Source organism: Neopsephotus bourkii, unplaced genomic scaffold (assembly GCF_033783945.1).
Source record: "Neopsephotus bourkii isolate Nb327-2 ecotype Australia unplaced genomic scaffold, CSIRO-AGI_Nbou_v1 NB_1638, whole genome shotgun sequence".
NCBI classification, from domain to species: domain Eukaryota; kingdom Metazoa; phylum Chordata; class Aves; order Psittaciformes; family Psittacidae; genus Neopsephotus; species Neopsephotus bourkii.
In genome coordinates, this window is record NW_026902113.1 from 1,751,200 (window position 1) to 1,776,036 (window position 24,837).

The 24,837-nt window shown below is 35.4% G+C and overlaps 1 protein-coding gene across 11 annotated transcripts in view; it reads left to right on the plus strand.

Moving 5' to 3' along the window:
• The window catches only part of CNTN5 (contactin 5), a 637,852-nt gene that overhangs the window by 282,872 nt on the left and 330,143 nt on the right, over positions 1-24,837 (plus strand). For all 11 annotated transcript variants that reach the window (XM_061374568.1, XM_061374569.1, XM_061374565.1 and 8 more), the window contains one exon: positions 17,365-17,487. In XM_061374568.1, the coding sequence (XP_061230552.1) occupies positions 17,433-17,487 (55 nt within the window). In that variant the 5' untranslated portion in view covers positions 17,365-17,432. The remainder of the gene's footprint in view (positions 1-17,364; positions 17,488-24,837) is intronic.

A 24,837-nucleotide genomic window follows, 5' to 3' on the forward strand; every position in this document is an offset into this window, starting at 1 on the left:
ATTTTTAATCAAGAGATTGTTTTGACCCAAGGTGAAGAAAAGCCTTGACATTCTTTCCAGGTTGGATGAGGCTTTGAGCAACCTGGTCTAGTGGAAGCTAACCCTAACCATGACAACATGGTTGAATTAGATGATCATTAAGGTCCCTTCCAACCCAAACCGTTCTATGATTCTGAATAGAAATGACATTGCTCAGACATGGTGGTGTGAGTGGGTAGTTAAGATAGCTAACAAAAAGCTAGTTCCTGTCTCTCACATATTTTGAAATATACCTTAATGGCAGTTTGGAACCACTCAGTGTTAATGAAGATAATCAATACAGTATGTTCTTGAGGATTGTCACAATAGTTTATTCATAAATAAATAAATTATCTGATTTAGTTATTAAAAGCAAGCTTCAAAGAAGAAGGAGGTTTCGGATCTGGCAGCCAGTGAAATACTTTGTCTCTCCTGTCATTTGAAATTCTTATTCCTTTTTTTCCCACTACCACACAGAAATCTTTCTATGATTTTTACTGGATTATTTGTATGATTTAACTTGGATTGTATGGTGAATTTATTTAGGTCACAATTTTTTTTTATTTTAACCTTTTTTTTATAACAACTCCATCAACTGTATCGTATCTCTTTAGAAGGATGTATCAATAAAGTCTAAAAGCTAACAGAGAAATAGATAGTCTCCTAATTTTTTATGTAGGAAAAGCAAACCCAATTCAGCTTCTGGCAAGATTAAACACATGAAACAGTAAAACTTATTTGTGTTAGTTTGAGTACTAGCTTTCAAAACTCTGATGATCCATCACACTGATTACAAAACTTAATCATGATATGGCCAAATAGCCACAGAGTCTGCAATTAAATTTAGACTATATGTCCTTGTTATTATTAATTATTAGAGCTGCTTTGTACATTTCTCCAAGTTAATTAAAGTGATTTTTGTTTGAACTACATCATACTGCTTTGTGGGTGCTCTTAAATAGGCACCTTTAACTGGAATTATGTTGGATTAATTTCTCTCGGAAAATTGCCAAGCTAAACTAAAATTTTATTTTTAAAGGAAAGAAATACATATTTGTGCACATGAATTTCTACCAGCTGAAGGATAAATTATTCTAAAACTTCTTGTTTAAGTTAAATTTCTCTCTCTGCATGTCACTTTATTTAGTATTAAGGAAATCCTTTTATAGTCCACCCATATTTTCAGTAACTACAACAACCAAAAATTGTGGGGTCAGAGAGAAACCTGTGTTTGAACAGCTATCTTTTGTTAAAATTGAAAATAACACCAGCAACATCGATGTGTTTCATAAACAGATTTATATCTTGCAAACAAGGTAAAAAATAACAGTACTTTGAATCTTAAAGACAACAGGTTTACAACTGTCATGGGGTGTACCCAGTGATGAACTTGTCCAGTGACTTTCTGTAGACTGTCTTTTGCAATCAAAATTGCTCCTGAAGGAGAAAGATGAGTGATATAATCTCTTTAACTCATTCTGTCTCATTTTCAAAAAGGCTAAACAGGTAGACAGAGGAATTTACTTAGCTGAAGGTCATGACTGCTCAGTTGAACCTCTATTAAAGGCACATAAGATTCAAAGTCAAGTAACTGTGTTTTAAGTGCCTTCTTTTATAATGACATGTTTCTTGTTTTCTTGCTTCTTATGGCTGTGTTTTCATACTAAAGCCTTCCTGAATTGCCTACTGTTTACTTTGCTATTCAGTATGCCAGAGCAGTAATGTACAGCTAAGTATTCAAATACATCATTTATCTTTAAGTTTGTCTTAATCTTTCCAATATTTAAAGTTTACATACCTATGTGACAAGTTTGTCTATAGAAAAGTAAAATGTATGAGTAACTTCACATATAGAAAAAGACATATTTTTACTTGCACATAATATTATCTGTTCCTTAATAAACAAACAAATTATGTTTACTCTTCTGGCTCTTTACTTTAAATTAGTGGGCAGAATATGTTGCACATATTCTGTACATACAAATACTGCTTTTTAGTACAGTAATTATTTTTTTAAAGAACCATGCAAAAATTTCTGGGAAGTCTTTATATCATGGAATTTTTAGAAATTAAAAGTAATGTATTTAACTTTAAAACATTTATAGCTTTATTTTCCATAAAAATCCCAACAAACCATAAACCAAACAAAATCCAAACCCAATAGTTTTACTATCTTTACTTTCTAGGAAAAATTGTAAAAGTAAAAGAAAAAAAGAATTAATTCTATGGAATATAATATTTTTATAAAGATCATATTAGGTGATCATCTGGACATTAATCTGAAATGTTTAAGTCTGATAAAAGTCTTTGCAAGTTAAATTTGTCAGTGTGTAAGACAATAAGGTAAGATTTAAAATAATGTATATATGTACCTGATAACTACTGTATAAACTGAACTGTAAAAAAAAGTGATGTTAGGCATTTGTAATTATTGTGACTTTACAGTGTATATCTGAAACAATGTGTTGTATTTCCTGTTGCATTGTCAAAAGGAATCACCTTTGAATTGTATGAACAATGAAATAATCTCCTTTTTCTTTGACAGACAAAAGTTGAAAAGGAGCATTATTGTTCTCATAAATGTTGCCTAAAATGAAAATTGATTTTGTCAGCTTGGAAGCTGTTGTTGCCAGTGGTTGTTTGGAGTTGTTGTTAGTGGGCAGTAGCCAAGAGAAATTAGCTGAGGCAACAGCAGGAAATAGTGTGCTAGAGAGAGTTTTTAATCCTGTCCTTGATTATCTGAGAGGGGGGCTTTGATAAAAATGCACACAGAAAAAGGAGGTGTGACTGATCTATTTTTCTTCTTTTAATTTATTTTTGTCTTTTCGGATTGGTGATGGGGAATAACAAAAAACAAATGCTCATGAGGGAGAAAAGGATTTCTCCACATTTTATTTTTTCTTTGTGGAAGGATAAAAATCAGAGATACTAAACACTGAGGCAACACATGGTTCATTAGAGTTTCTAGTATATTATATGCAAACGGACAAGGGCAAACATTGACCCTCAGAGGCAAATGGACAAGGACAGTTGGAGGTAAGATGTGCTACAGTGGTGTGTATAAGAATGGGAGACACAGCAGATTTATTTTTGGATTTGTAATATTTAATCTGCTTCTGCTATGAAAGCAGAACTTATTTGGGGGCAGAGTGCCATGATTTGTCTTTAATAGGGCATTGATAGGGACATACAACTTACATTGTAAAGGAACAGCTGAAGAAAATCAGTAAATTAAAATAAAAAATAATTAAACATCGGTTCTCCTCTGATCTTTAGGTTACTTTTACTGCATAATGTTCCCTTCCCTGAATTCACCTCATAGGGTTATTTTGTTTTCCTTATTCACTGCTTTTTCTGAAACACTGAAAATACTGGCTGATACTCCTTGAAACTGTGGCACTTCTGTCATGTTTAAAGTGTCCTCAAACCATCAGAGGGAAGGGAAGATTCCTTCTCTCTGTCCCCCATGTATCAGAATAATAAGACTAAATTTTGTTGACACAGAGTGGATGGATGTGAAGGAATGTCTATCTTCCGCCTTCTCAGGAAAGCTAAGAAACAAGGCTCTACATTTCTCATCAGCTGCTGCCTCCTCTTACCAAATCCCTCACCCCAATTTGTTTATGACCAAAGACTATAATGAAGAATTTAATTATTTTATTAAATAGATTAATTATATCATAATTTAATTCATCGCAATATCGGTGCACTATGTCTTTTCTGAAGGTCATGAGTCTTCTCTGGTGCAAGAAACATTCTCCACCCTGTAGCTTATGTAAGTAAGTTCAAATCAGATTATAATATTCACTTTTAGCTGTAATGTTTGTATTAACTAATTTTTCATGTCTGCATTACTGTTATAAGCACTTTGAATGAGTGTAGCCTAGTTTGGTTTCCTAATGTATTCCTTCATAGTGAATAAATTGTCAGAAGATACCTGCAGATCTAAGTGTAAATTTGAAACTGAAATTCTTCTTAATTGTACTTCCATGAGCTAAATTTTCTGAAATACTAACAAGATGTAAACAGAGATATTATAAAATAATATTTTATTTTCAATATTTTCAGGTTACAGTTGTTTTTTTCCCCACTGTATGCATTGTGAAGTCTTCTTTATTGAAAAAAAAAAAAAAGTGTTATAAATAAGATTTTGCTACCCATTTGTTTTGAACTCTCTTGAGTGTTTTTATCTTTGGACTTTCTTTAGCTGGAAGAGTAACTTTATTTTTATACTTTCAGTGCTGAAGTGAAGGATCTCTTTCAATTTACTGGAAATAGGCCAAGCTAACACATGACTGCTTTCCTGTATAATTAGCTACATTATCATATTTCTAATGTCCCTTTGTCCTTGTTTAAGTCTGGTTCAATTTAGAAAATCAGTTTAATTTAAAAACAGATTAATTAATTTAATTATTTATGTATTTCATTTATTACTCTAAGTAATATAAAGATTTGATCCTTTAATAAGTAATCTTATGGGACCAAGGAGTCCTATAAATAGAAAGACTGCTAGTAATATACTATTCGCACCTAGAAACATGGTTCAAATCAAGGACAATACATGCCTCTCCATTTGCCATAGTAATTTACAAAATCATACTTAAGTACTCATTCTTTTTTTTGTTTTTTAAACTATTTCAACATAATGTGGAAAATAGAAAGAAAAGATGTGAATATGCCAGGGATTATTATCTTTTTCCAATTGCTCAGATATTTTTAAGGTAGGACCTGTCACAATACTAAGCTGTACAGATCAAATTTTTTAATGGATAAACTCATAGAACTAGAGTCTAAGTGAACACTCAAGAAGAATAGGAAGTATAACATCACAGTTAACAAAAGGCTTACCAGACTATTTTTAAGAACTTATTTTACATAATCTGTGTCCTCTTGGCATCTTCTCTCCCTGTGCTGCTTTGCATGGAACCTCTAGTGAAGAACAGGAAGATGACAAGGCATCCTGAGACAGCATTCATTTTCAGAGACAAGTGTCACTCTGTCCATTAGCCATCCAGCTATTCTTGTTTGCAGCACGGGTTAGAAATTGAATTGTAAAGCACGATTCCAAATAATTATCAGTGAGGGAAGAAAAGCACATTCAATGCCTACCTCTATTCCACCTTGGTTCCCATACAACCACTAATCAGGACTGTGCCAAGGGGTTTCTGCCTCTTGCAAGGAAATGGCTAAACTTTAAAAGCAGGCATCATTCAACATACCTTTCACAAGCACAGAAAATCATCTCAAGCAGGTGCAGTGATGGGCCTGATACTTCATCCCCTGTCAAAGAAGTGGCTGAAAACTCTGCCCAGATGGATACTTCTCTGGGTAATTAATAGGACTCGCTAGCATTTGTGCAGTCTGTACCAGAGCATCCAGTAGCACCAGGCTTGTATTTAACCAGCTGATTTTTGCCTGGTGCACAAGCAGAATTTCAGCATACTAACAGCAAAAGATACATAGATCCTTCATTATGTTCCATTGCATTTTGCTGAATTTTCTCAGTTTGTATTTTATAGACAAGGTCAGTTTACCAAAGTGAAACATCTTACACAGCTAAGAAAATGCCCTGCTGAAAACTTCAAGTTGTGTATAGTTTGTTCTTTCTTCTGAATTCTAAATTCTCTGCCTTGATGAATGGCAATAGAGAAAATAAATAAAAAAGAAATTGTCCTCTGTCATTAAACACAGCATACAACCACCCTGAGTTCACAAGCTAAAGAAAAGTGACACATTTTTACAAGGTAAGTTCTAATAGGAAAAGAACTGGTGGAGATCAATGGAAATAAGTGCTGTCAGGACAGTCAGTGACATTGCTCTCTGGAAAAAAAGTAAGAAAATTATTCCATAAACTATTATTCCAGGAATTGTACATTAATTTTACATTATGGAATAATTTCAAAAACTATTTCAGAAATAAAAAACGATGAATGAGGAAAAAGAAATTAAGAAATATCCTTCCAGTTCTCCTTAGAGAACTGTGACAACTTCTTGGTATAATTAGGGAAATGGTTCTCTGAAAGAAGTGCTAAAGCTATTGATCTTCATGACAGTAAACTCCATTTTAGGATACCAACTATACAAAAATTATATGAAACCCAGTGCAGCCACTTGAAACAGAATTCATAAATGGTAGAAAAGGAATAGGAAATAACTTGGTCTTGCAGCCTTTAATACAGATCAGATAGTGCCAGTTTATGCAAGATTAATGTTATGCTGAGTTAGATATGAATGTGTTGTGTGGGATGGATAATTCCAGAGAACTATACTCTTATGTGGTTTGGATTTTATTTGTATACAAATATACCATAACACTGAGATCCACTGTGAGTTTGACTTTCAGCCTGGGAACAGCACTGATAACACCGATGTTTTTAGTTGTTGCTAAGTCATGTTTAGTCTGACCAAGGACTTTGTGAGTCTCATGCTCTGCCAGGGAGGTGGGGAAGCTGGGAGGAAGCAGAGACAGGATACCTGACCCAAACTAGCCAAAGAGGTATTCCATACCACAGCACGTCATGTCCAGGATGTAGAACTGGGGGCAGTTACCTAGAAGGGCTAGATCACTGCTCAGTTGGGCTGAGTATCAGCCAGCGGGTGGTGAGCAGTTGTATTATCTTCACTTATTTCCCTTAGCATTATTATTATTGGTGGTAGCAGCAGTGGTTTGTGTTATACCTTAGTTACTGGACTCTTATCACAGCCCGTGGGAGTTACATTCTCTCTCCTCCCCATCCCTCCAGGAGCGGGGTGGGGGGGAAAGGAAAGTGGGGGAGTGAGCGAACAGGATGCGTGGCAGCTGGGCTTAAATCACATCTACAACTAGAGCCAGCCTCTGAGGCTGATTCTGAACTAGTACTCATTTCACAGCTTAATTCATGGCTGTTGTATGATTACAGCTTACAGGAACAAGGAACTGTCATAATTTTTTTAATTCCATTTGTATCTGTACCAAACTAGCCTCTGCACTTCCATGTTATGACATTTTTTGTTTATTCTGTCAAGCAAAGAGGAATTCTGACTGCTTCTTAAAAGTACTGCATTCTGATATTTTACTCTGAAGTGCATTAGAGGGGCTGCCTACTTGCACAGAAATTTCTGCAAGAAATTAATCTTCAGTCCATAAAGGATTGAAACCACTATTAGCACGCTTTAAAGTTAAATTATCTTCCAAAGAAAGAATAAATGAGAACGTGTCAGCACCACCAGCTACTGAGATTTATGCTATATAAGGATAGTTCTAAACTCAAAAATGACCGGATGTCTGGATAGCATGTATAGATGAAATTTATAGTATATCATTTATTTGAATCTATAAAGGCACCTGAAATGCTGTACTTGTGAGCCACTGTGATTCTAAACGTTTCCTGGAATTTTCCTTTAAAGATCAGGAAAAAAATCCCCATAGAAAATAATGAAGGCAGTGGTAATTTGGAGAGGGCTATTTAAAAGAGGCAGCCAGGATGTCTGCCCTCCTGCTTTATCACTAATACTGCAGGTTTTACATTATGGTATCCTGGGCTTCAAATTAAATGTCAAATTCAATTTGCCACTGAAAATGTGAAGTGTGTGACTGCCCTTAGAGGGGTAACCTGACAGCACAATTTCATAATTGGTGTCTGCCCTAATACTGAGTTAAAATACAGGAAGAGATGTTATTTGACTGCAGTCATATCTTGCTCTTAAAATATAAACAATCTGCCCTCAGATAGGCTAAAATGCATGTGGTTGAAATTTGATCCCTTAGTAAAGTTCACTGGCTTTTTTTAATATCTTTGGGGGAAAAAAAATGTTTAATACAGTATGAAAACAGATACAAACCTTCCTGAATGGGATCATGCTACCAGTTACGTTTTTATGTCTCTGACATTTAGCTCATAATAAAAATGAGATTTGTGAAAGAAAATGAAGAGGTGCTTATTCCACTTAGAGTTATTTATTTTTTTCCTTTAAATTAAGACAAGCTTCTGTTTTAATAATGAGGTCTCTATTCCACTTTAATATCCTATCATTATATCTTAGTGAACTATCTCCCATATAAGGAATAATAATGAGGAATGTTTAAATATAAAAATGTGTCATCCAGCATCTAGACACTTTTAATACTGGTTGTAATTAGAAACTTAAGAAACATGTGCAATTAAATATGCTCATAAAAAAGCTTGATACATCTCTGTAGAACCAGTCAATTTGTTGCATCATTAATATTCTTCAGTATGGCAGTTTAAAAATGTATCGCAGTGTTTCAGTGGAAAATAGCTAAGAACAAAATTATTAGCATTTAAACCATGATAACTGTTTCAGAAAAACAACCAGGTGTTTCTCCAAACTGATTTTGGTTTTACTGATGCATTTTCCATTTCAATATAGTTCTAGCAGCTAAATTCCAAATGCAGTGTCTTTTTACTGTATATTAAATAAATTCATTGCTAGCCTGCTATGTAACAACTATTGATTCTAATGAGATAGTCTAGTCCAACCATTTAAATACAGCAAATAACATTTTGTTCCTTTTTTCTTACTAATCTGGATAGTTTGAGATTTAATTAGGTATATATTTTAAAAATACCCTCAGTGTTAAGACTTCTTTCCAGGAGTGTTGAAAGTGACTTGTGTCTCTTAAGCTTAGGAAACTTTTATCCTGTCTTGAATTCAAGATGTAATCTTTTTCATAGAATTATGGAATCATAGAATAGTTAGGGTTGGAAAGGACCTTAAGATCATCAACTTCCAACCCCCCTGCCATGGGCAGGGACACCTCGCTCTAAACCATATCACCCAAGGCTCTGTCCAACCTGGACTTGAACACTGCCAGGGATGGAGCATTCACAACCTCCCTGGGCAACCCATTCCAGTACCTCACCACCCTAACAGGAAAGAATTTCCTTCTTATATCTAGTATAAACTTCCCCTGTTTAAGTTTTAACCCATTACTCCTTGTCTTATCACAACAGTCCCTAATGAAGAGTCCCTCCCCAGCATCCCTATAGGCCCCCTTCAGATACTAGAAGGCTGCTGTGAGGTTTCCACACAGCCTTCTCTTCTCCAGGCTGAACAGTCCCAACTTTCTCAGTCAATCTTCATATGGGAGGTGCTCCAGTCCCTTGATCATCCTCGTGGCCCTCCTCAGGACTTGTTCCAACAGATCCATGTCCTTTTTATGTTGAGGACACCAGAACTGCACACAATACTCCAAGTGAGGTCTCACGAGAGCAGAGTAGAGGGGCAGGATCACCTCCTTCTACCTGCTGGTCACGCTCCTTTTGATGCAGCCCAGGATACGGTTGGCTTTCTGGGCTGCATGCGCACACTGCTGGCTCATGTTCATTTTCTCATTGACCAACACCCCCAAGTCCTCCGCAGGGCTGCTTTGAATCTCTTCTCTGCCCAGCCTGTAGCTGTGTCTGGGATTGCTGCAACCCAGGTGTAGGACCTTGCACTTGGCATGGTTAAACTTCGTAAGGCTGGCATCACCCCACCTCACAAGTGTGTCAAGGTCCCTCTGGATGGCATTCCTTCCCTCCAGCGTATCAACCGAACCACACTGCTTGGTGTCATCGGCAAACTTGCTGAGGATGCACTCAATCCCACTGTCCATGTCAGCGACGAAGATGTTAAACAAGACCCAACACCAATCCCTGAGGGACACCACTTGTTACAGGTCTCCAGCTGGACATTGAGACATTGACCACAACTCTTTGTGTGCGGCCACCCAGCAAGTTCTTTATCCACCGAGTGGTCCATTCATCAGATTGATGTCTCTCCAATTTAGAGACAAGGATGTTGTGTCGGACAGTGTCGAACGCTTTACACAAATCCAGGTAGATGACATCAACTACTCTACCACTGACCATCAGTTCTGTAGCCCCATCATAGAAGGCCACCAAATTGGTCAGGAAGGATTTCCCCTTAGTGAAGCCATGCTGGCTGTCACCAAGCACCTTGTTGTCTTTCATGTGCCTTAGCATGCTTTCCAGGTGAATCTGCTCCAAGATTTTGCCAGGCACAGAGGTGAGACTGTTTAATGTTTTTTTGTGGCAAATCCTCTCATCTGAATATCTAAGGAATGAAACATTTGTGCTTATGCAAAATCTTTGTAAAATAACGATGTACTTTTGTCATAGTGTCTGTATATGTAGATCATCTCGACTTTGGCAACATATGTTTTCTCAAATAACAGTATTATTCTTTCTCAAATAACAGTATAACAATACAGAAAGATGCTTCATATTTCAAAAGCAGAATGTTTTGTTTAGAACAGGCTGCCCAGAGAAGTGGTGGAGTCACCACCTCTGGAGGTGGTTAAAAGACGTGTAGAAAGTGAATTGGGTAAGTTAGGGTAGCTGTCTGGGCTTCTGCTGAAATCAGGTTTCCATCACAGTTAAGCCAAATGAAAAAGGTTGTTCATTTCACTCTAAAATAGCTGTCAAAAATGTTTTGAATACATTTTCCTTCAGGTTGTCTATTTCTCTTCTTTTACTAACAAGAGAGCTTACATAGCTAATTTCTAAAGTGTCAAATTGCACATAATTTTTCTCTTTATTCTTTATTTCCTACTAGTTCCTTCTAATGAATATTGACACAAGTACATGACTGGCATAAAGGTTTCTGGGATTTGAAGAAATAACCATTCATAAGTTAATAAAAGAACAACTGTGGTAGTTGTGAGGAGATGTATTTACTTCCAGTTCAGGCTTTAAGAAACTGGAAAATCATGCTGATGAGGTCAATTTGTGCTGCAGTGCTTATTCACATACCTAAGCAGGGCTTTTCAGACTGCGTCGCCAGCAGCTGCTTCTCTGAAATGTGAGTTTAAGTTTAGTAACTGTCAGTCTGTTTGACAAATAGATGGGGGGAAAAAAACCCCAAAGAACTCAGAATTAATACCATTGCTTTCCTTCTCACAAGGCTTTGTTCAGTAGGCAGTTATTCATCAGAGAACATGTCCACTCCTTACAGTGGGAGCAGCATGTTGAAGCTGCCTTAGTGCTTGAGAGTAGCACAGGAATCCAGGATTGTATCCCTTCTAAGCACCCAGTACCTACAAGTATATCCTGAAACTCTTGACTTGCCAAGCAGTACTCTGATTTTTTTCATACTATATTCAAGTGAATGTGGGCAAATAGCAGCACCTAACCATTGCTGGTTTAGAGAAGATGAGAACTATTTCTGCCATCTTCTTATTTCCCTGAGCATGCTGATGACATTTTACATCCGATTTGCAGTAGGAATCCCAAAGAGGATCTAGCTCCTCTAGCAAGTAACATTGAATGATACCTGAAATAATTCAGCATTAAACCAGCCTTCATGGTAAAATTACTTTGTTAATCTCCACTACACTTAGTAGCAGATGACTTGGTAAAAAAGTAATACTAAACACTACAAAAATTCAGTCAATTGGCTGAAATCTCATAATTTCCTTGCTTTCATCACAAGATTGATATGCAACTTCTGTTCAAAACCTTGTTTTTTGAATATATCTTTACAAATATATTCAATTAGTAGAAAATAATCAATGTTTAATACAGTATTAATTTCTTATTTTATAGGTACTGTGCACAGTTTTCAGAACAGGTTTCGTTCATCTGAATAATTCAGAGCCTCTTGGACTCGTAGGCATTTTGAGATTCTTATTCAGCATTTGCAGTCAAATATTTTGTTTTGTTTTTCAGAGCAGCAGTTGAGATACTCATTCACCAATTTAGAAAATCTAACTGATCCACAGTTCAGAAATAGCCAATTTGCTTCTTTTGAACAGTAGCATTCTATGCTTCTTCCTAGAACTTGAATGGTACCTTTGATAGCTATATTAACATCATTACTTAAAAAAAAACCCTTATAAAATATTAATTTAGATACTGAAAGTCCTGGTGGCTTGCCAGGAGGAACCTGACAAGGAAAGGTTCCATTGCAGAATAAACTTTTAATATTGTTAGCAGTAAATTAAGTGTTCATAAGCCAACTCAGAAATTGTTTTATGAAACTGCTAAACTTGTGCTTTATTAAATTTTCTTTACAATAGGTTGGACTGTTATTAAAACTTGAAAATAAATGATCTTCCCTTGGGGTGATAATCAATGCTACAAGATGCCTTGCTGTTTACATTGGCTTAATATCATTTCACTTTCATTTGTCCTATATCAAAATCCACTGATACTTCATTGTAAAAGTGTCTGTGGTATGACTTTATAAAGTATTAATATGTTTTTATTTAATTTAAACCATTTTGTAAATAGTATTGCCAAAAAGACGTTGGACTGAGCAAATTAATTCTTTATTGAAAACAAGCAGAAACATGAACTTAATAGAGGTTATTTATATTCTGTATAACCAATGTCTGTCATAATCATGGTCTGGTAGTTAACTTTATATGTAAATATATCATCAGGGAATATTCAACTCTCTTTCAAAAAATTTCCAGCCAAACTATCTCCTCTGTTCATGATGAACTTTGTAGCATCTGAAACTTTGCTCTTCTGAAGACTATAAAGAGGTCTGATACTATGGGAGCAAGAAAGACATGCTTGACCTGCTGACTGCAGCAGTTCAATTCATGTATTCCAAGCCCTGACTGAAGTAAAGGTTGTGCAGGAAGACACCCAGACTTCGGTGTAGAATAGAAGGCTTCATTTCAATGTTTTAAACTGTTTTTTAGTAGGACCTCTGTCTTTTTCCAAAAGCCTTTTATGGAAAGCCTAGTCATTGATACTTTGCTCATTGCATTGATTTTATAGGTTTGCCACCTTGAGGAATCTTATTAGCAGTTTAGTTGAACCTTAAACCAACATCCTCCACTTACTGAATATGAAGATAAGAATTTCCTAGAAACATTATCTAAACCCACATATCTGTTCATTGTAGCATATGTTGTGTTTTTCTTTCCATTAGTCTCCTAATTTCTTCAGCTTTTGATCTTTCAAATCCATGCAGAATATCAGAATTGCTTATTATTGGTACTATTTCTTCATTACCTGTGAGCATATTCTTTGTCTAAAGGAAAGGAAAAATTAAATACTGTAAAGTGCCAGTGACTTGGGCTTTCCTCTCATATATATTGATATAAGAAAAAGAAATACATCAATGAGTGTTTTTTCTTTTTGAAACAAGTCATATGCTTTCTTCTAAGCACTGTAGTCACTGTAGAGATAAAGAGGTGTTACACTGCTTGAAGAGAGGATGTGGATTTAAGTAATCGTCCCTTTCATATTGGTAGAGCAAAACTGATAAATATGCATATGACAGGAAAGGAAAATGAGGTAGTCATAATGGAAGAAAGCACTTTGATATCAATATCACGGTATCTATGGTAAAAATCTTTACTTCTTAACTATTTTAATTAAGAAAAAGAACAAATCTTTGTAGCTACATATCAGTTTATCATATGTGCTAGAAAAAAAGTAATGATAATAAGTACTATTATTAGAAACATTACATTAGTTTAGGTCTCTTGTACATTAGTGTTGACAACATTGCATTCTTCCAAAATTCTGTTGGGATTCAGAACCATGAGACAAAATCCACCCAAAACAATTCATTAAAATATACTGACTGGTGAATGTTTTAATAAGTTGTCTACAATGAGTACACAGAATTAAAGAAATTTCAAAGCAATTTGGCAAACATTCTGGGGAAAAGAAAGGACTATGGATAGTACCATGTGGAATTTGCTAATTCTTCGTGCAGAAGAAGTTGAATTTGTGAGAGAAATTATATCACTATACATCACTTATATTTTGGATCACTGATTTTTACAGAAAATTCATTATTTAAAAAAAAAAAGCTTACTGAGTTTGCATATTTGTGAAGAAACCAAGAAACAAAACTCAGAAATTGTAGCTATTCAATCCTTACTTTTAAAATCTAGACTGTAGAGCTTTGTCAAATCATGCACTATGCAAAAGAAATCTATGGGACAATTTATATTCTGGACAACTTAATTTTATTTTCTTGCACTTAGTTATCAGTGAAGCAAACAAACTGTTCCAAAGAAGCCAGCTGGATTTTTAGAGGTCCAAATATATATACTGGGGGAGGAGAAATAGTTACTGTTCATTTGAAATTATTTTATAGTTCTTTTGAGAAGCAGCTTCAGCTGTATTTTGCATTGGCATATATATTGGAGTATTCATGCCTGTGTATTTTGTTCTGTATTCTTAGGATTAAAATGTAAGTGCTTGTTTTGAAATACTTCTCATTCTGGGATGAAGAGAGCGCTGGGAAATAATCCAGAAAATTAACAATATTTTCAAATCAAGAACAACTGAATACTGTTTGTATATATATGCCCTTAAGCTTCTTTAAGAATGAGCCAGGTTTAGGAATGAGAGCATTCTTACCAGATCTAAGAGAATATCTGTTAACTGCTTTTAAAGCAATAATAATTTTTTTTCTGTTTAAGAAAGAAGATTTTGTTTTTAATTGCTTTAGTGCAGCTTTGGTGTTTTTGCTATAAGCAATAAGGAAGTCTTCAATCACCCAAGATTCTCTATAAAGTGAGAGCCCAGTCATCCAAAAATCAGATGACAGCCATTGACAGTACAGCCCAGTGTTCATCCCTTCATTAAATCTAAAGCAGAAATTAGACTATATGTCTATATTTATTAAATATAGCACTTTCATGCTCTTGACTGTATTATTTCCTAGAAAGCACCTTTGTGATTATCCTGCATGACATGTAGTAGCGCAATATATACAATATATACAGTCTTTGACAGACTGTATGAACTGTACTCCTCTGTTCTTAGATGTACAATAAACCTATGTTGCTATGCTGTTTGTCTGCATGGCTAGTAAAGTATTTGCCAGGTATCCCAGAAGATTCAAGAAATACATCGAAAATACAAGTAAAGATGCAAGATCCTTTCGTTACGATAATAGTCAAGTTTTTGAGATAGATATTTAAAAAGGTATGCAGGGATATATTTTCCTCTAGGTTGTTTTGTTATTTTCCTACTGATAAGCCAACATATTTATGGAACAAATACCATAATAAGAAGGTCAGTGTCCCACATTCAGGAGTTAATTCAGAGCATCTCCCTGTCATTGTGCTCTGCTTTTACATTTTAATATGCCTGGGTAACAGGACTGAAGTTGTTTTACATTAATAGGGTCAGGTTATGTAGGTCACAGTTAAGGATTGTCATATAGAAACTGTTATAGATATTTATCTATAATAGCTACATATATATATAACTGAGATACATATTAAGCTCCTTATCTGGCACAAGTTGTCGTAACTCTGTTTCATTAATGAAACTTTCATTTAAAAGACATCTCTTTTCCCAGAGATCTTAAAATCATTATGTTTCAAGAACACAAAGAAAAATGCATATAAGTGCATCTTACATTTTGATGTTCCTATTGATTGGCACCTTTCTGCTCTACTAATCACATCCTTTGATACTGTTTTTGAAAAGTCTGATCCAACAGGCACAATAATGTCTAAAACTAATGCTGACAACAACAATCTCACACTTCACTGCTGGAAACTTTGGTATATTTTTTTCCTGTTCATGCAACAGAGAAATCACCGAGTTAACATAATTTATATTTTGCAGTATTATAAAAGCAGCTGAAGAGAAAAAGGAAAAGAGAAAGAAGAGAGTAATAAAGTTTGGGGGGGTCTGTTGGGGGAGGGAGGGAAGCTGTGCTTTACCATCTTTAACAGATATGGCCATAAGGGAAAAAATTAAATATTAATGAAAACACTTATTTCCCAAAGGCAAAGAATGCTGAATGAGAGAATTCACTAACCAAAGGAACACAGTGACCGAAACCAGATTATCACTGAAGTGAAAAACAAAGGCAGCTGACATTAATAATTAATTGAGGAGGTTTCCTGTGGATTTTTAGATGAGCTACAGGCACTATGTGTAAAGTCACTCGACTACCAGATTGTTATGTCCTCTTTCAGAGATGCTTATATTAGAGTGTATACTTGATATTAAGTTTGCCTGGTCTGCGTTACCTGGAAGAAAGTACGATCATAAATGGGAATTTTTATCTGTGTTGGAAACTGTACCTGCTGTGTGTAATAAATGAAAGCTGACAAGCTGCACCTTTAGATTGTTGCAGGAATAACTACCAGCAACGTAAACAGCTGCTGTCGTCTTGTGCTCACACTGTGTGTGCCTTTCTATATATGAAGGAAAGGCTGTCAAAATAGGTTGCAAATAGAGATGCTCAGAGAGCAGTTGAAATGGAATAATCCACCAGGAACCTACTCTTACATTATGAGTGTTTTTTTTTCCTTTGGCAACAGTGTTGAGCTTTACCTCTGCATGTTTAACTGTGAGTGTTCTAACATACAGGACAGGACCCCCAGACCAACACCTGTGGCATGTAACTGAACTGATTGTAACCTGTAGTAGTCATATTATCCCTCAAAAGGGGTTGATAGGTGAACAAAGCAAAGTCTTTTGTCTCAATGTTCTGTCCCATTGGGTTGTTCTTGCAGCTATGGATCACAGCCTCTAAGGGATAAAGATTCCTTGGGTTTAAAGAAGAGGATTTCAAAGGTTTCCTAAACAGAGATGGCTAATTATGTCTTGGAGATTAATTTTATGTTTGCAGCTTGATGATTTTCAGGTCTAAGAGCAGAAGTACACTCATGTCCATACAAAATCAGCTGAACCTTCTCATATTTTAGACTGAGTTTTCAGTCATTTAAACACAAAATCTTTAAGCCCTAGTGTGATAAGTTACTGATATTGTTAAAGTGATACCTGATAACACATTCATCGAGATGTAGTGTGCCAAGACGTATGTAGAAGTCATGGACAAATAGAAAACTAAATTCTGGTGTAGAGTAGGAATAATCTGTTCTGTATAAATGGTGGGTTTTTTTAATTCTTACACAAAAGTAAACTGGAAGAAACCGGAATATATTTCTACCCAATTTGCAAGTAGTAAAAATGCTTGAATTTTCCTAGAGCAACTTATTTTAGTTTGGGGTTTTTAAAATGCTTTATACCAAACACCAACATACTGCTTTCAGGAACAGATGAATGCATGCCAACCTATATGCTTTGAATATGCTTGCTGCTATCTTCTAAGTTCAGCTTTTTTTCTGAGATTCAAAGCTTCAATACACATAGAGCATTTGGGTGATATCTATGTACATATATACATAAAGCACTGCCACAAATATTTCAGCTATTAACACAGGTAACTACCGAAGCAAGATCCCTGTGAGTATCTGTCAGGCTACCTGCCACTGCGCATACCGAGTTCTTTGGAACTGGACTTTTAATTGCACTAGCACCAGCTTTGTCTTTTGTGTTGTCTATCATACTATTGCAAGGTATTTTTAATTTTCCTGACAGAGATTTGTCTTTGTCTCACTAGGCTAAGCTTTAATGAAGAAACGTCAACGTTGCTAACAACCACACAAAGAGGGACCTTTACGACCAAGGATGTGGTTGTCATGGAAACTGTTTCTGTTTCTGTCACTCACTGGCTGTCTTTCAGGTAAATCAAAACAAACCCAAGAAAATTCTGTGTTGTTTCAAGGCTCTTAACTGCGAACAGAAACAGGAAGATGTAAAAGCATGCCAGAAAAGATCAACATCACTATTAAAACTATTAGCCTAACTGGTGAAATTGTGAAAACTTAAATTAAGAGATGATTTAGAAGTGCTGTTCATCTGCCTTTAATTTGTACATAAATCTGAAAAACATTTGAAAGAGAGGATAGCTATGTACTTAATTTGAAAAGGCCACAAAAACTTCATTGAAAAAAAAGAAAATAAAATTGGAAAATTATTCATTAATTAGCACAGTGCTTTCCTAAGAATAACTGCTGCAGAATGTTTCACTTTGGGCTCCTGTTCTGGTTTTGGAAACTACCTATTAGCTTGTCCTGTTTTTTTCTTAATTACGTGTAAGTTTTTTTATTGGTCATTATGATTTCTGTCCATGAAGTAAGTGTATTTCTTTTGCAGGTTTTTCTCTTGGAATTAGCTTAGTTGTCTTTACCTTTGCAAGTAATAAAATGAGTTAATCAATAATCATTTAGGCTTCTCACATGAGAATTTTTGTAATCTAATAGCACACTGTCTCTAATTGATCTCTTTTGGCTGCCCCATTTTCTTAATGCTGCCCATTATACTGTCTCTCAACAGTTACTGAGCTACTCTTTTCATAAATTCTCCCCAAAATCACTGTTTTTTGTGTCATCACAAGATGAAATTTAGTAAAAGTCAAGTAAACAAAATATTTTGTTACAATAGTGTGATATTGAACACAGGACTTTAATAAAGGAAAGTGCCTGTTGATATCAGCGGAGATGCTTTACACGCGTGCATAAAATAGTCTGATGCCGTCTGGTTTTCTTCATAGAGCTTCATTATCTTAAATTATCTTAATCCATTACTTGTGAATAAGCAATATTTTTCTTTTTTGCCTTGTGTTGTCAAGCACATGATCAATGCTGTTAAGATTTTTATTTTGGTGATTCTAGTAGCAGTGTCTTACCACCACCATCTATTAATGTATTTTTATTTTTGTAAAGTTGAAAATAATATCTTTATTGTTGCGATTTCCCAGAACTTTGGTGAAAAATTCTGAAGCAGTTCAGAAATTCAAATCTAGAATTTCTTGTTAGGAGTGATACCTTCTACTTGGCAAATGTTAAAGTCAACAACTGGCAGAAGGTATTACATTGTGAAATTAATGTACCAGAACCTGCAGTTGGTTTCACATAGCTAAAAATCTCTTTACTCTCAACTGCTGTTAAACAGAATAACTTGAAGTAGTAGATTTTGCTCCAAATACCATTATCTATCTCTGTACTACACAATAACATATTGCAAAATTTCTGAGACACATTTTATATGCTGAAAATTCTATATACTAATATTGTATATACAAGAATGTGTTTCAGCTGTTTATCACAGCCATCATTTAGTTACATGCATTAAACCAACATCTTGCAAAGGCTTTAGAGGATCTGATGATTTTTTAAAGCATTCCTCTTTTCACATTTCATTGCAATTTGTGATTCTCTAGGATCCGTAAACATTTAATCCATATTGCTGGAGTGGATTTAGACTTCTGTAAGAAATAATTTTTAACTGCAGTATTTGTTTTCATATGGTGTTGAATATAATCTGATACATATATTTTTCTCATACACAAAAATTATTTTGTGAGGAATCCATTAATAGCAATTCATTGCAAAATGTAATGCTGTAAGAGCCGAAATTAACCAAAAATAACAAAATTGGGTTCAATGTTATTTTTAATTAGATCATCTGTGTAACTGGTAATTTAGTGTCTCCATACCTTTCACATTTGATTATATCATTTTACATTTGAAGCTGCTTTTATGTTACAGCACTCAGTAGAACATGTTTACAATGGCAAACAGTTCCTACAGTTGATGCAATTCAAGGCAGCCTAGGAAGTTAGATGCCTGAGTGCACTCATCTTAACAATGGAGCAATAGATATATTGATGCTGCTTCAGTAAGATAAAGTTTATTCAATTCCTGTTGTCTTGAGCTGCGTTAAAATTCAGCACTTATCCATTAAACCATCAGATCATGGAATCACCCTTAGCAGCAGCCAGTGTTTGAAAGACAGTACTACACTGTTGAATTGATTTTGCAGTGGTGAGGGAAATCACTCAAGAAGAGAATAGATGACCTATCTAGTTTATGCGGACTATATTTTTATATAATTTTTATCTTAAAGCTGACCCTGGTATTTCGGGTTTTCTTACATATGAATGTATGCAAGTGTACTTAAGTTATGTGGGAAATAAGTTTTGGATGGAGAAAAAAAATATATTATTTTCTGAATACAGGCTGAAAACTGAATTATATCACTTTATTTTAGTGTAAGCAAAAGGTACTTTGGGACTTCAGATCACATTTTTATATTTGTATTCGCATAAACTTTACATTTATGCAATATTGATACTTAGAAGATGCAAAGAATGTCTTAAGATTGATAATATGTGCCTTCTTTTATTACTGCTCTTCAAGCCAAATTGGAGTTGCCGTTTTAGATTTAGGGTCTGCCTCACTTCTGAACTGACAGTTGGAAAATGTGCTGCTTTATTTTTTTTCTTTTTCCCATGAGGCTTTCCTGTAGGGAAAGACCTCAAGCTGTACGGGAACAGGTTACCAAGGGCCAAACTCTTAATCTGAAATTCAGAGGAGCCTTTCATATCTGATTTGCTTACAGTAATACCCAAAGTGACTTCAGAGGTGTCCAGTTTACATTTAAATCAAGTTTGTCAGAATTTAATCTGTTGGTAATTTTTAACTTTCTTGAGAGTTTATATATATATATGTTATATATACATACACAGTTAAAAATTGTATGTTCAGGGTGGTTTAACCAGTGTAAATATGATTTTTCAGTGGAAAGCCACAGAATTATAAGCATATGGCATCAGCAACCTTGTCTTCTGGATGATTTGGTCGCCTGTGTGCTTCTCATGCATAATCATAATTTTATGATCTGGACCACACTCTCCTATGTACAGTGGGGCTGGGATTATGTTCCAGGGGTTTTACTTTCCTGGTTCCCCATAATCACTTTGCAGTCTGCTTTTATGTGTATACTAAAGGCTATTTTTGCTTCATGATAGTAACTGCTAAGCAGAGAATATTTTCTTTGTCTAGAGTTGCTGAGGTTTTCTTGCAACAATTTCTCAAAGAACCTGGAATTGAATATTACTGAAAGGTGTTTTTTTTTTTTATAACAGTACTCCCTAACATTAGAATAAGACAAATCAGCATGTCTCTTATGACTTAGGAAGAGGAGTATTTTTAAAACAGAACAAAATCACATCAGATTATGGGCTTATGGTTAACAGAAAAAGTAAAACTACGGCTTTTATTAGCAGATATATGACACTTAACAAAAGCCAGCTTGAGAGTAAGGCTTCTGTCATTCTTTTTAATAATTATTGCTTCCTGTGACAAGATGTTTCAAAGTTTAAGTATATGCTAAAGTTTCCATAGTAGAGTGAGTGGTATTTTTAGAGTCCTAATTCTGTTTAATCTAATATAGACACCTTATGCCTTTTTGTTCCCCTGTCCATTTGTCTACTTCTAAGTTATTATCTACTTCGTGTTAATCAGGTCAAAAGCAAGACTCATTTTCTCTGTAGGACTTCACAATTCATGGCATCAATGAAATTATGGATATAATGCAAGTAACAAGGCTTCACAGGGTAGAGGCGGTACCTCTGAGACCCAGTGGTCACTGCTCATAGCACCAAGTGGTAAACACTTGCCCTTAAACGTCATTTCTATGTACTGTTCATTTCTTTTCACATAAAAAAAAATTCACTACCAAGCAAAGACTCCCTAAATAGTGGGGTTTCTTCCCTCTGCACCCCTCAGTATGGTGCCTAAAGTGAAAAACAGTGTGACTTTTTCTGAATAGTTGCTTGCTACAGTATGATATGAGTGGACACTTACTAAAAATGCTCTTAAGCAAGAGAGCATATGTGGAACAAATACAAGTGTCCTGTCTAGTGTTGACCTACAGCTGGCAGTGATATGAGGTGCTTCCTGTCTTTTATTATGTCCATCCCTCTCCATCTGGCTGCTTGGAGGCTTTTAGGAACTGTTTCAATCATCTGCACTTACCATCTTCCAAAGTGCATCTCAAACCTACTCAATATGTGACTTTCAGAATTCCAGCAGCCACTGCCAGGATTAAAATTCATAGCCTAAGGTTCATAAACTCATTAACCAAACCATATAAAATATGCATATCACTCTGAGCACCAGGACTATGTCTCAGTTTTATTCCTGCTCCTTTTAGACAATGTCCTCCCTACATCAGAGCAGACAGTATGTGAAAGGTTGCTTCTCTGCCAAATGAATGATGAACACATGAATGACCAGTATTTACTATTGATAAGCCTATACAATTATCCACCTTCTCCGCCAGTTCTGCATTGCTAACAGTATAGGAAATACCATGCAACTTTGTCGCTTTTGATAGCTGAGCATAAAAACCCTGAGCCAGAGATGTAGATAAGTACTAGTGCCTGGGGACTTTCACATTCTCTGTCTTCCAAGTAAAATGAAAAAGTTGGAGCGCACTTAACCCTTTTAGAGCCCTTCCAGAAATACTGTGTTTACAGATACTGCAAAGCAAAAGAACAGATTGTCTCAGTGCTGAAATCCAATGTAGACTGCTATTTTCATTCTTACTCCTTGACTCGGTGCTTAATTGAACTGGGGAGGAAAGCACTTATCTACTCAGTGTTGCACTTTGTATAATTCTTAACTCAAAAGAAGGTAAAAATGATGTTCCACTGCCATAACGCTGAAGTGTGTTTAATGCTAAGCAATCAGGACTGTTACATACTGGAAATGTGGTCATGAAGAAAGTCACTTTGAGTATGCACATAAGAAAGTATTTTTATGAGAAAACCTTCTTGTTTGCATGTGAGGTTTCATTTTGTTTTTTTTTTCCTATTCCTATTATTCTTATTTCCTATTCCTATTATTCCTGTTTAACTATTTCTGGAATAAATGCTTTAGGTTTTTATACCTAGATGGGGCTTTGTAAAGACATGCTCATTTGCTGATATGCTGTGCTTCAACTTGCAGGATACCAAATGTTAGGCAACACCTTTCTTTTAATATGGAAGGCCTATAGTCTTAGACTTTCCAAGGCTAAGACCATAGTAAATGTGAGCAATAATTAGAAGAAAAACATTCTCATGCATACTAGAATTAAACTGATATTTCATGACATAACCATAGTAATATATCTGGTAATATCACTGCCATACTAGAACATACTTTAATTAACAACCTAACTGTAATTCCTCAGTTTAACCTAGATTTAGTTATTAGAAAGTTCCTACCTCCTAACAGCTCTTATCATTCATACAATTGTCCAGCAAACTGGACAATTTAGATTAGCTCCAGTTTGAAATTGGGATGACAAATCTGCTTCCTCCAGAAAAAAATAATGTAATACCCATTGAAAAATAAATTCCAGTCATTCTATTGTTACCATCAATTTGGAGAAACCTTAACCTGCAGATCTATCCATATTTTTGTGTTTCCTCTTATTTGGTGTATAAGTCTGCATTAGACAAACTGGTTTAGAGTCAGCCTATTGCAATCTGATCCTTTTAAAATGATTTTTATTACATTAGATATGAAACTGAATCATGGTTTTTTACTGATAGAGTTATACAAAATATAATGAAGCAATGCTTTTGTGTCAAGATAATGATTTTACCTTTCTGTCTGGCAGTTCAGAAATATCTATAGATTTAAAGATTATGCAATAGGATAATAGCTCTAATACTTCTTTGCATATTTTTTGAATGGTATTGGAGATGACATGCTGTTGGAATTCAGTTCTGACATACTCCTGGAGTTTCACCTTGACCTGGAGTCAAAATGTCAATCAGTATTATCAGTTTATAACTGTTTAGATTAAAGTGTTTGTTCATCCTCTTCATCTTTGCAGTTAAAAGTTTAACTTCAAAACTCCATCATCTGAAGCTAAGGATGCTCAATGTCTATAGCACTGATTTAACCTAGCACTTATTTCAGAGTACAATATGGAATGAGCTATTCTGTTTTACTTAAAGTTTTCCCTGATATTTTATTTTTTACTTCTTAGAGATTTCAGACTGCCTGTTTAGTTTTATGGGCTAACAGAAAGAGAATGAGCTAGTAAGGAAACCTGTAACAAAGCTATAAAAGCATCTTTTTAAATTCCTTCTAGCAGTGAGAAGTCTGCTGCTAAGAAGCTGTCATGAAGAGGTGGACAAAGCAGCAAGCATGCATTCCAGATTCATATCCCTTAGCTTGAATGTTTAAACTGAAATGCCTGAGTTTGGGAATTATTGCTCGCCTTCCCTATATAGTCAGTGGGCAGAGATAGACACTGGTAAAAGGTAGCTTAAACCAGTTAAATCAATTACTTTCTGGAATTCTGCACTGAAACAGGATGATTTCTAATATTAAGGATATGAAGTTACTTATCTTTCAAGTTTTGGGGTGATTACAGAGCATAGAAAGCATGTTTCTGAACAGCTACTACATACACATAGCAGTGGCAGACATGAAAAAAAGTTTTGGATTTTGTGTCAGTGAGAGGTGCCCAGACTATGGGTAGATTATGAATACTACTTCATTGGGACATCTCTTTATCCTGGCTGTGGGACGGCTCAGCATAGTCAAGCACATGTTAGGGAAAATGCTTCTGCCACGGGGTGCAGGGGAAAAGATCCCTGACCCCCAAGCTGCTTCCTGACTTAGAATGTCTTTAGCAGTAACAGCAGGTGGTGAACTGCATTATTTGTTCCTGAGTATATTCATGAACTTTATCTTTAAATCCAGAACCTCCAGTTAGTACCATATGTGGCAAGGCAATACATCTCTATACTGTCAGTAAGAGAGGCTCAAGCAGCTAATATTTAATAGACCACTTTGGTTACTAGGACAGTCAATCTGTTCTATTTGATAAATGTTGCTTTTTTTTTAACCCAAAGTTAAGCTGAAATTTGTAGCCACTCTAAACAAGGTCATAGAGTATGTGTAGAGAATAGCTTGAAGTAATCACTGGAACAAACCACTGAAACTGCCTCTTGGCTAATGCGGAAAATACATTCATCCAAAAGCTTAGCTGAACAGGACTGCGGGGGACAGCCTTTCAGCTCTCTGCAGCCCAGGGAAAGACAGCATCTGCCAACCAAAGGCAGCACTCAGGAACCACTGGTTTAATTCATAAAGCCTGTTTCCTGCTGCTGCCAGAAAGATAAAAGCAGCTTTTGGTACTTTCCCCACATACTGCATGTCTTAACTTTTCTAACTACTTCAGT